Here is an 11427-nt window from a genome sequence, read left to right on the forward strand (position 1 = left end):
ACTGAGCTTGATTGGCAGGTAATTTCTGGACAGCATTTTCCATCAATGAACTGAGCAGTACAGCCTTGTTTGATTGGTGGGCATGACATCACGTTACACCTGGTCACTCCCTTCTCGCAGGTGCACAAGGTACAGGTGTCTGGTTGCCATGTTTCACTATCATAGTACTGATTACCTTCATGGTTGCACACTCCAGCTAATTCAAGTATAAAATTATTGTAATTTGTATTATTTTCCAATTTAACAAAATATAAACAGTAAAAAAACCAATTTATTGAGTAACACTGTATTCTTATTGATGTTAAGCGCATAGAGGTCTCTATGATATGCGCTCTATAAGTCGACCATTATTAATATTATTATTATTATTATTATTATTATTATCATATGAAGATAATCAATCTATCAATTACTAAATCAACCAATCACCCAATAAATAAAACCAGTAATTACACCAGTCTGTCATTGTCAGCAAATCAATAAGTCAATCAATCAGTCAGTCAGTCAGTCATTGAATCAATTAATTGTTTGTACTGCTCTAATTTCTTTCATCAGTAATGTACATATATTTTATACATAATTATAAATGTAATACAAAATTAAATAAAAATTATGGAAAATGTACAAAGTAATTGGTAGCTGTTCATTAGAACCATAAACATGATGGTTGAAATGGCAGGATCTGATTGGACTACAGACCTTGTTGATTGCAGACGACCTCTGGACAGCACCTTCCTTCAATGTTCACCTTCGAGCAGTTGGCAAGTAATGGGTTCGAATCTGCAGCACACTCAGTACTCTGGCAATCAATAACCCTGTTCATACACAGGCATTTCTCGCAGGCCCCACGTGTGAACTCGCTACCTTCGCCATAAGATTTGGTTCCATCAACGCACATTCGAGAAGGATCTGGAAAAAGTTAATAACCATCATTAGAATATGACCATTAGAGGAATCTTTTTCCATAAGAAGAAGCACACTTCAATGTTAAAAAATTCTGCTCCACAACAGCAGTTTTAGGCCAAGACAAAAGGCAACTTTACTTTGGTCTAATCGTACCACTGTTCTAGTTGCTATTTTTATATAGCACTTATTCCTTAAAAACGATCAGTTAGGTCCGCGTCTTCGCGTGCGTTCTTCGTCGCGTTGCCGTCGCACCTAGTGAGTAACCGGCTTTTGGTTACAAAGCGCTTTGTTTTCCCTGGTCATTGAGTCCATATGCTTAAGTGTTGCTGCTGGTAATCAGCGCAGGAGCAGGTGACTGTACCAGGTACCCAATAATACTCCTGGGTGGAGTGAAGTAATGCAGATAATGCAGATAAAGTGCCTTGCTCAAGGATACAAGCGAAATGCAAAGGGATTTAGACCCCAACCTTGATGTGCTTCCATAAAGCACTTGGATACATCCACAGTAGGCAGGTAATTTATATTATTGTTTTACATATTTCCAGGCAATCACAAAATGAGAAAATAATTCTATCTATATTTTATGCATTATTTCAAAATGGTCAAAATTATTTTCACTAAACACAACTGGAAACAGGTGTATTCACTTACTAATGGTAATTGGACAGAAGACATCTGGACAACACTGACCCTTCACATTCCTCAGTTCACATGAAGCATCGTGATGCGATGGACAAACCTCATCGACGCAGCTTACTTGACCGTTGGTACATCGACATGTGACACAGTCCTCAATTGACCACTGGTCATTCTCGTATCTTATATTACCAGAATGGTCAACACAAGCTGAAAGAGGATAGAAGTAAAATCATTGAGTAATGCTATAATAATAATTTTATGTGTTTGAGGCCTTCAAAAGTAATTGAGCCAAACACAAGCAGTCAATCATATAATAATTTATTTATAAATAGACCATCACAGATTAAATGATTTACTAGCACTGTAATGTAATGTATTGTATTGTAGTTGGATTTATATAGCTCTTTATACCAAGTCTCAAAGCGATCGGGGAGTTGACTACCTCATACAGTATGGGTCGCCTCGTGTCTGAGCTACCCGGTAAACCGGTACTAGCTACTCTCGTCTGCCCACAAAAAGGGGCTGAATGGACCGGGTAACCCCCTACTCGTCTTGACATACTGGGTTCATTAAAGTGCACATGAGGCAAATTGTTTACTTGACCTACAGTACGGTTTATAGACCTTATCCGAGGAGACTTGTTCCGCCACAAGAACCATAGGCGATTGTGTCGATTGAATCAGCGACGATATTTTGGCTGTATGTTGCCTTAACCGCTTGGCTTTTTGACTTGCCATGGCATTAACCAGCAGCCTTTGTTCCTATAATATGATGAGTGACTAAAATATACAGATTGCAACACACTATACATACTGTCTTGGCATTTGATTTCTGGGCAGCATCGTCCTGGTACATTGGTTACTTTACATCCAGTGGTGTTACGAGGAGGTTCTGTAAAGCATTTGTACGCTGAACACTCCACTTGTCCCTCGTTGCATCGGCATTCACTGCAGCTATCTGGGTACCAGACGTCTCCATTCTGGTAGCTAAGGCCTTGCTGGTCAGTACATTTAACTGGATAGAAGAAAAGAATGAGCCAATGAAAACTTGCTCATCAGGAAGTGATCTTCAATGAGAGTGCAACTAACTATGACAATATATTAGCTAATATTCTTCATGAATGATTCTTTTAGCATCAATTATACTTTTACAAACAGTTGGTGTAATACCAGGCAAGAAATAAATCTTAATACAATCATTTAAGATAGGCCTAACTGTTTTATTAAAAAACTTGATACAAACATGTTTCTGCAGTACAACTGCCGTCTTCAGTGTAACAATACTTTCAAAAACATAATGCACATTCTTTTAACATTGCAAACTCACCAGGAGTTTGTCCAATAACATTCTCTGATTGGCAGTAAACATCTGGACAGCACTGTCCATCGCGGTAGACTGCTTGGCACTTGGTGCTGTCGTAAGTTGGACACTTCCTCTGGGTACATTTGGCAGTGCCAGACCAGCATTTGCAGATGGTACAACTGTCAGGTGACCAGAAGTCTTGATGGACGTACTGCTTTCCTTTGTACATGCATGCTAGAAAGATTAAGAAGTTACATTAAATTATCAATCATATAATATAATTTATAACCAATTTGATGTATTATAAACATACACTAAAATACTCTATGTGGATCCAACTAAATCATCTCAGAACTGGTTACAGTGACTCATTCTGCCATAGGATTGAAGGTAAAATCTATGTGAATGTCGAAGGCAACACATCATTAGTGACTGTCGTCTTAACTGCAGATCATCCGACAGGATCTGAAGTCAGAAGATACTATGATATGGTTTGATATGACCTCACTACTACAATCCTTCTATGTTCACCCCAAGAATGCATAATAAAAGAATCCATCAATCAAATAATCAATCTATCTATCAATAAATCAGCGATTTTATAAGAGAACCCTAAGTTTCAACACAAGTTTATATTTACAATCACAGACATACAGTAGCCATGGTTCAAAGGGCTGCCATTTTGTGGGACCTTCTAAGGAATATCCAAGGGGCTTAGCGAAACAGTCCATTAACTCACAAGGGTAGGTATCAGCAATCTTGCACTTGGTTCCACCACAAGGCGTTGAGCAACACTTTCTGTTGGTTCCATACATCAGACAATCTACATCAGTTGAACACTCATTAGAGTACACACATGATGTCACCTCTAGGCTAGTGTAAGTTGGACACTGTCCACTGGTCACTACAAAACAAAACCAAAAAAGTATAGTGTATTTAGTCTAAAATAATCAGTCGTTATAAAGACTTTTGAAAGTTCATGATTATTCATAGTGAATACCTCACCTTTTTTCCATACGTTGACGCATGCTTTCTGGTTAGCATCAATGTTACAGCATTTCCTATCTCCTGGACAATCCATGTCAGCTGTGCAGGCTGCTACATTGGTCAATACATCTTGAATGCTAGCACGTGGACAGTAACCATATTTATCTGTAATAAACACAAATAATTATTATTGGAAGGTTTTGTAAGTTTGTTTATCACTTTTGATTCAAAGCTTTCAAGGATATTACATTAATTACTATTGTGAAATATTGTTGAATAAATAAATAAATAAATGATAATCTTTCAATTGGAAGTAATGGTAAACTGTGCATTATTATATTGAACATTCACTATGTGATTACAATCAGTATTGTAACAAAACAGCCTATTACGTTACAAAACAAATTACGAGTCTAGTTAAAGTATACGATATCTTATAATTGAGACTCACTGCTTGTCCATGGTCCAGTACACACAAATCCACAACCATTATTACAACACTTGCTTGTTCCAGTGCAGTCAGAATCCACAGCACATTCTTGTACATAGGAGCAAGCAAGGTACTTCTGAGCGGGGCACATTCCTGTCTTCTCTAAAAAAAAAAAAAATTGTACAAGAGTTTATCAATCTACTGTATAACCAACTAAATTATACAAATTGGAGTAATAATTGTTTGTCTATGAACACCCCAAATAAATCTGTGCCCTACACTTTGTAATTTTTCTTCCAATTATTTTTTAATTCATTATTTATCAATTGGTGTTTTGTTTGATAAAACTGGCAATATATCTAGGTAAGTTAATAAATGTAATTTATTCAAATAATTTTTTAAACATTGAAAATGATTTTACCACTTAAGGAGTTGGTGGTGACAACAGCGTTGTTAGCATCAACAATAGTAGTGGTTACACCCTCTGCTGCAACACATTGTTTTCCGCAACCACTCTCACAACACTTCTGATTGGTCGGGCAGTCTCCATTGTGGACACATGAACTTGAGTAACCTGTGCATGTGCTGATATCAACCCAGGGGAATGGACACTGGCCAACAAATGCTATGGAAAGCAAGAGATGTTTATAAAGTAAATCTGTTTCATAACTTCATGAAGAGAATTAATTTAGTTTTCAGTTAAGCTTAAACATTAAATATCTATGGAAAGTTATTTATCAAAATACTGGAGCCATGTTTGTCAGCCACTGTAAATGTAAAGATAACATTTTAATGTCTAGCTTAAATAAATGTATTACACAGGCTTTCACTAGCAGTCTATACTAGACTCGGCAATCTGTCAAAGCTCATACTTACTTTGTTGTTGAGGCAGCATGCAAATGCGTCCACATCCGTTGTAACAGCACTTTGCTTTACCCGTGCAATCTGTATCAGCAGAACACTCACTGGTGCAGCTTCCGTAGTAGTCGGCAGGAATTGCTGGACACTGACCATTCTTCACTGAGGAACCAAGAAGATCATTGTTAATGGAACTGACATGGTTACTTACATCACTGGTACCCATCAATTATCATTAGAGAGTCTACAGCAGGGGTGAGCATAAAAATCGGTCAGAGGGCCAAAGTGAACTTTTGATTTAACACCGAGGGCCACACCCAAACTTTGATGTTCCAGTGAGCTTCCAAAAACCTCCAATCACTGCTTTTTTTACATCACCTTTATTCTCAGTTAATGTTACTTTTTACATATTGGTGTCGGGCCGTAAACAACAAGGTGTTTTCTAGCCAATTTTGATTGGCGGGCCGCAAACATAGGGTTTTTAATTCATTGTCGCGGGCCGCAAAAAAAATCGCTGACACGCCGCATGTGGCCCGCGGGCTGCACTTTGCCCATCTGTGGTCTCCAGAATGAACAGATCATAAGAAATGAAAAATCTACCATTCATGATACATCTGTAATTTAAATATTTTTTGCACTGTATGTATAATTTTATATTATATTTGTCTTATAATTTAATTTGTATGCATATCTTGTGTATTCCTAACTCTGGAAAACAAATTTCATGTACTATACTTGTCTATACTGTATATGAGAATAAATAGAATCTTGAAACTGAGCAAGGTTTCAGAAAAAAAGAAACTCACACTGGGGTTCAGCACTGACACAGAGGGTACTGCAGCCATATTCGCAGCATTTCTTAGTGCCTGGACATGATGAGTCAGTCATGCATTCGTTGGTGCATTCCTGAGGAAGGCGGACATGGTCAGCAATTGGACAGACACCATTCTTGGCTAAAATGAACAAAAAGACATTGTAACTATAACAATACTGGAAGCCTATTTTATGATTCTGGATGAAATACTATAATAGTCATCATTATTATCCCAATCATCATCATCATTATGGCATAATTATAATCACTTCATCGCGGTCAGTGTCGTCATCTCTGTCAATTCATTACCACCCTCACTATCATCATCACCATAAATATCTACTTGTTAAAATTAGTTTAAGTTTATATTATTGGTATTTGTACAGTACCTCCATGTATTCAGTGTTATTTTGTATTTTGTAATTTTAAGTTAATTTTCGTAATAAAAGTGGATCCAATAAATTGAATTGAGCATCTACAGCATCAACTTCATTATCAATATTCCATATTATAATGATACTTACGTGTATCACATTCAACTTTGACATCATTGACATAAAACTCGGCTGTACATCCACTACAGAAGTTGACACGGCAGGTTGCACTTGGGTAGGCTTCACAGGTGGTCGAGTCACATGGGCTGGAATTGCACAGCCATGCATGCTCATTGCCAGGGCATTCTGCAGGTGAAAATACATTCAATAGAAATATGTATTCCCATGACAAGTAGCCAGTCAAAAAAGGAATTGATGAAAAATAGTCTACATGGTTTATGCAACAATGGTGCAAATTTGTTTATAGTGACAAGTAAATTAGTTAGCATTGTATTAGTAGATATGTGTCTGGAAAAACGAAATTTGCGAAGGCTAGGCTACTTGGTATCCCCGAATGAAAAGTTGAAAGACGTCGGTGGTGCTGTTTTAAAATAGACTGATAAAATGGTGTACAGATTCAACAATGCTGTTTTAGTTTGTTTATAATATTAAGTAGATCAGGACTGAGTTTATGGTATATTTATTATATACATTTATTTTATTAAAACTGAATACTTTATTTAATTAAAACTTTGTTTTAAATGTAGTAAAATTAAATATTTTTTGACTTGAATATATCGCTTCCTGTCGGTATAAAGACACTCACCACATCTGACAGTGTTCCTAGCTCCCTTAGTTCCTTGAATCTCATTACCACAACGATCCACGCACCAGCATACAGAACCATGGCACTGTCGTGACTCGTAGAAACCGTCCTGGCGACAATAAATTTGTCTGGCACCGAAACCAACAGATCTCAACTGCTGGTACTCTTTTCTACATGGTGGTTCATCGTATCCTAAAAAATCAAATTTGAAGAATCATCATACAAAATCCATTCAATGAATTTGCAAGACATTCATAAGTTTATAGATTTTTTTTTTTTTTTTTTGGGAGGAGGATGGTTTTAATATTCAACAGACAGAACCAATATGGTTATAGAAACTTTGGTCCATGCCTATCTGTTCCTTTGATTACTTAGTTAGTTCACATTTCTGCGGATTAAATAATATAGAATGAACTATTTTCATTGTAAGCAGTAAGTACTGCTACTCTCAGTTTATATTACTTTAAAAAAAAATAAATAAATAAACAAAAAACCAACCTAATAGTAGCAATAGAAATTGGAATTTTTATTGTAAAAATAAGTCATTTCAGGCTTTGGCTACATTTTTTATGGTCATTCTATACTGGAAAAAAATAAATATAGACATTAGGCGCAAGTTATGTTTTGAATCACAGAAAAAAGTATTTGGTTAATTCTTTTTCTTACTACATGTCAGTGGTCCAGATGTGTGGGTGCCATGGATTGGTGTACCACAAGCTGTTACACACCAGCAGATCCCAGTGGAAGAGTCGCATTGCTTAGGGATGTGGTAACCCAATGAGCCACATGTTGGGGTGTGGACACCTTGCAGTGAGACCGTTGCTCCTCCCAGGTTTCTTGTGGGTGTGTTTTTCCTCTCAGCATCACAAGGCTTTGGAGCTAAATGCAGATCAAATACAGTACATATTAAAAAAAATAAATCATGACTAGGTATTCAAAAAATATGATGAAGTAGTTTTTATTGAGCATTAAAAATAACAAAGTGATATTCCTCATGATGAGTGATTAAAGATGAAGGCATTCAAAATAGATGAGTCAGACCAATTAGTCGGGAAGTATAAAGAAAGGTTAAATTGTTGATTGCAATTACATTGAACTCTTCATTACAGGGTCACTGAAGTCAATTATATGCCTTTTAATGGTTTATTATCCATGTAGAAAATATGTATTTACCTGCTTTGAATGTAATAGCTGTAATGCACTGTCTACCACACGTGCTGGTAGTACAGCACACTTCGTCAGCACCACAGTCAGCGGTAATCTGACAGGCTCGGCTACAGCTTGTGATTTCTGGCAGAACAGCTGGGCACACACGTAAGAGAGTGGCTATGTAGGAAATATAATGTTTACATCAATAAATCAATCAATTAATTAATAAAACAATAAATTTAATAAATGATAAATAAATAAGTAAAACAAAAATCTATATAAAAACCAATTATACTTTTATTAAAAATTTAGTAAAAAATAGCTTGCATTATAAATAAAAAATCTGTGCAAACATAAAGATAGGACAGGTGAATAAAAGCAAATGAGTTGGCTTAAACGTAAACACAGTAAAATGCCTATTAGCAGATATTTTTTAATGTAAATCTTAAATGTGTTGAGTAATCTTCAACTTACGAGTTTTCATACTGACTGGTTCACTACATGTCGTCCCGCACTCTGTATTGCAACATTTCTGGGTGGATGTACATTCCTGATCATAACTGCATTGAACTGCACAGTTACTCTGAACCAAACCAAAAGTTTTCGGAGATGGACATGTTCCAACCTTAGCTGCAAGATTTGAAGTAATAGATTGAAAATAAAATGTTAGGCACCTTAATTATCTATCTCAACACCTCCATAATTAACAGCACAAACGTCTGTACCCGTATCACTGTTAGCAGACCATTGTGGTTCTAAGCCAATGTCACCCTTAATGCATCAAAAGGGATGATAACCCTTAAAATGTCCATAAGAAAGCTCTGATAGTAAGACAATTCTGGCATAAATGACAAGATAATACATAGATACTTTGTATTGCAATGAATCCAAGAAACAATGGCCTACCAGGTCGAAGGGCTCCGGTGCAGACTTTGCCACAGCCATTTGAGCAGCATTTCTCATCCCCAAGACAGTCAAAGTCAGAGGTACACCTGTATGTACATGTCTTATCAAGGAAGGACTTTGAGGCTGGGCAGCTTCCCCACTTTTCTGTAGACCAAAATTTATAAAATTATAAATATATTATTAATCACTATATAGTTCATATTTACAACATTAATAACAATATATTACAGTAAAATAATAATACTCATATTCTTATTATTTCAATGTTGTTGTGCATCAGAAAATTTCATGGGAGTGATGTTTTGCCCAATCTGAATCACTTGCGAGATTTTTTTTTGTAAGTATTTGGGAACGTGCTGAGTATTCAGTACAATTGAATAACATGTCAGAGAGGGCAAAACAACCCTCTATTATTATTAATTATTGTTATTATTTGAGTGTAAATGCATATTTGATTTGATTTAATTATTATTATTATTATTATTATTATTATTATTATCATTATTATTATCACTATTATTATTATTATTATCATTAATATTATTATTACTATTATCATTATTATTATTATCATCATTATTATTATTAATATTATTAATCATTACAACTTATAATCTTTATACAATAATTTCACTTGCCCATCTTTGCTACAGCACACTTGGTACCACAACCTGTGCTACAGCACTTGTGTGCCCCACTACAGTCAGCATCTGAGTTGCATCTAAAGCTGCATTCCGATTGGTCAACTAGAGCCAATACACTAAATGCAGGACATCGGCCAGCTTTGTCTGAAAATGTTTCAATATTAATACTATTTGTGAGAATAACAATAATAAAATTAACTAAAAAAAATAACAATAAATAATAATAATAAATATTCTAGTAATAATATTTAAGAAAATATATGTAATAAAAATATTAATACTATTTATGAAATATGTCATAAATTAACCAAAAAAAGTGTGTTGTGTAGTAATATGCACTTTACCATAGAAAAATATACATGATTATGCAATCAATATAATGTAACAGAACACACTAAATGCAGGACATCGGCCAGCTTTGTCTGAAAATGTTTCAATATTAATACTATTTGTGAGAATAACAATAATAAAATTAACTATAAAAAAAAAACAATAAATAATAATAATAAATATTCTAGTAATAATATTTAAGAAAATATATGTAATAAAAATATTAATACTATTTATGAAATATGTCATAAATTAACCAAAAAAAGTGTGTTGTGTAGTAATATGCACTTTACCATAGAAAAATATACATGATTATGCAATCAATATAATGTAACAGAACACTGGTACCAATCGGTAGAGAAGGTACCTTTACACGTGTCCCTTACACTCAAAGTTCACTCTAATTTCTTTATTTGTTCAATTTACACAATCTAAATGCACTGAAGATCATGATAAATTTATCTCTGATTAAACTCATTAGTTTTCATTGGTCAACAATAGATTCAGGCCAATTAGGGTTAATAGATCAAGGACATCAATGAAAAACATGTCTGCAAATATTGACAAATAGGCAGATAGATAGGCTTGCTGTTAACGAGTGAGTTGTAAAGCAACACTATATTAGTTAAGTAACAGTCATAATAAGTTAGAATACCATATCTGAAAATGTGATCCAATTAAGCGAATAATTTGAGACCACCATACTATGATTAAACCAACTGTTGGCTGACAAAGCTAACACCATTCCCTGTGAGCACCATTTTATAGACCTCATTTTTCTCGCACCACTCTCACCACTCCAAGATGAATCCAGTATCTACAGTAACCCAGCGTGGTAGACATCAAAAATAATTAAAAGATCACCATGTGTCAATCAAGACCACCATGTGTCAATCAATATAGCATTGACATTAAGCTTATGAGCACATGCAAATTAAGTTAACAATGGAAAAGGTGCTTTGAGGTGAAAATCACTGACTTTGTGCTGGGCCTACGGTAACTTAGGTGAGGTCAAGGGACTGTCCTGGGAATGAGCATTAGCACTGACCTATTCTCTACTGACCAGAATAAACAACTTCAAACAGGCTATATCTAGGAGACTGTATCCAACGGTCAAGGTCACTTGGTCATTATTCAACTTAAAACATAAAGGTAGTAGTGGTTCAAATCATAAGCTGGATTTAGATTTGGATTTCTTCGGTGTGATACACACCAAGGATAACCTACTAAGTCTGACCCACTTATTTCCAGTGGGTCCTTCTGGTGGTGATTGGGCAGTACACCTGAAAGACGGTGAACTTTTGAAACTTGCATTTTAGCCC

General features: G+C 35.4%; 2 protein-coding genes across 2 annotated transcripts in view; both read right to left on the bottom strand.

Annotated features, from left to right (window-relative positions):
• Nucleotides 1-189, bottom strand: part of LOC117109910 (zonadhesin-like) — a 38128-nt gene extending 37939 nt beyond the window's left edge. Inside the window, exon 1 of the mRNA XM_033252379.1 lies at nt 1-189. Coding sequence (XP_033108270.1) covers nt 1-43 — 43 coding nt within the window. The 5' untranslated portion in view covers nt 44-189.
• LOC117109863 (kielin/chordin-like protein) overlaps nt 104-11427 on the bottom strand; it is a 22842-nt gene continuing 11518 nt past the window's right edge. The window contains exons 8-25 of the mRNA XM_033252310.1: nt 9770-9919; nt 9132-9275; nt 8700-8855; nt 8250-8402; nt 7743-7955; nt 7077-7268; nt 6461-6616; nt 5929-6075; nt 5141-5284; nt 4686-4889; nt 4286-4426; nt 3853-3999; nt 3587-3751; nt 2872-3081; nt 2359-2559; nt 1558-1752; nt 749-909; nt 104-196 (exon numbers count right to left, since the gene is read on the bottom strand). Of these exons, the coding sequence (XP_033108201.1) occupies nt 104-196; nt 749-909; nt 1558-1752; nt 2359-2559; nt 2872-3081; nt 3587-3751; nt 3853-3999; nt 4286-4426; nt 4686-4889; nt 5141-5284; nt 5929-6075; nt 6461-6616; nt 7077-7268; nt 7743-7955; nt 8250-8402; nt 8700-8855; nt 9132-9275; nt 9770-9919 (2972 nt within the window). The remainder of the gene's footprint in view (nt 197-748; nt 910-1557; nt 1753-2358; nt 2560-2871; nt 3082-3586; nt 3752-3852; nt 4000-4285; nt 4427-4685; nt 4890-5140; nt 5285-5928; nt 6076-6460; nt 6617-7076; nt 7269-7742; nt 7956-8249; nt 8403-8699; nt 8856-9131; nt 9276-9769; nt 9920-11427) is intronic.

The sequence above is a fragment of the Anneissia japonica genome, unplaced genomic scaffold, assembly GCF_011630105.1.
Source record: "Anneissia japonica isolate Jap-2015-1 unplaced genomic scaffold, ASM1163010v1 scaffold585_len4108843_cov191, whole genome shotgun sequence".
Taxonomy (NCBI): domain Eukaryota; kingdom Metazoa; phylum Echinodermata; class Crinoidea; order Comatulida; family Comatulidae; genus Anneissia; species Anneissia japonica.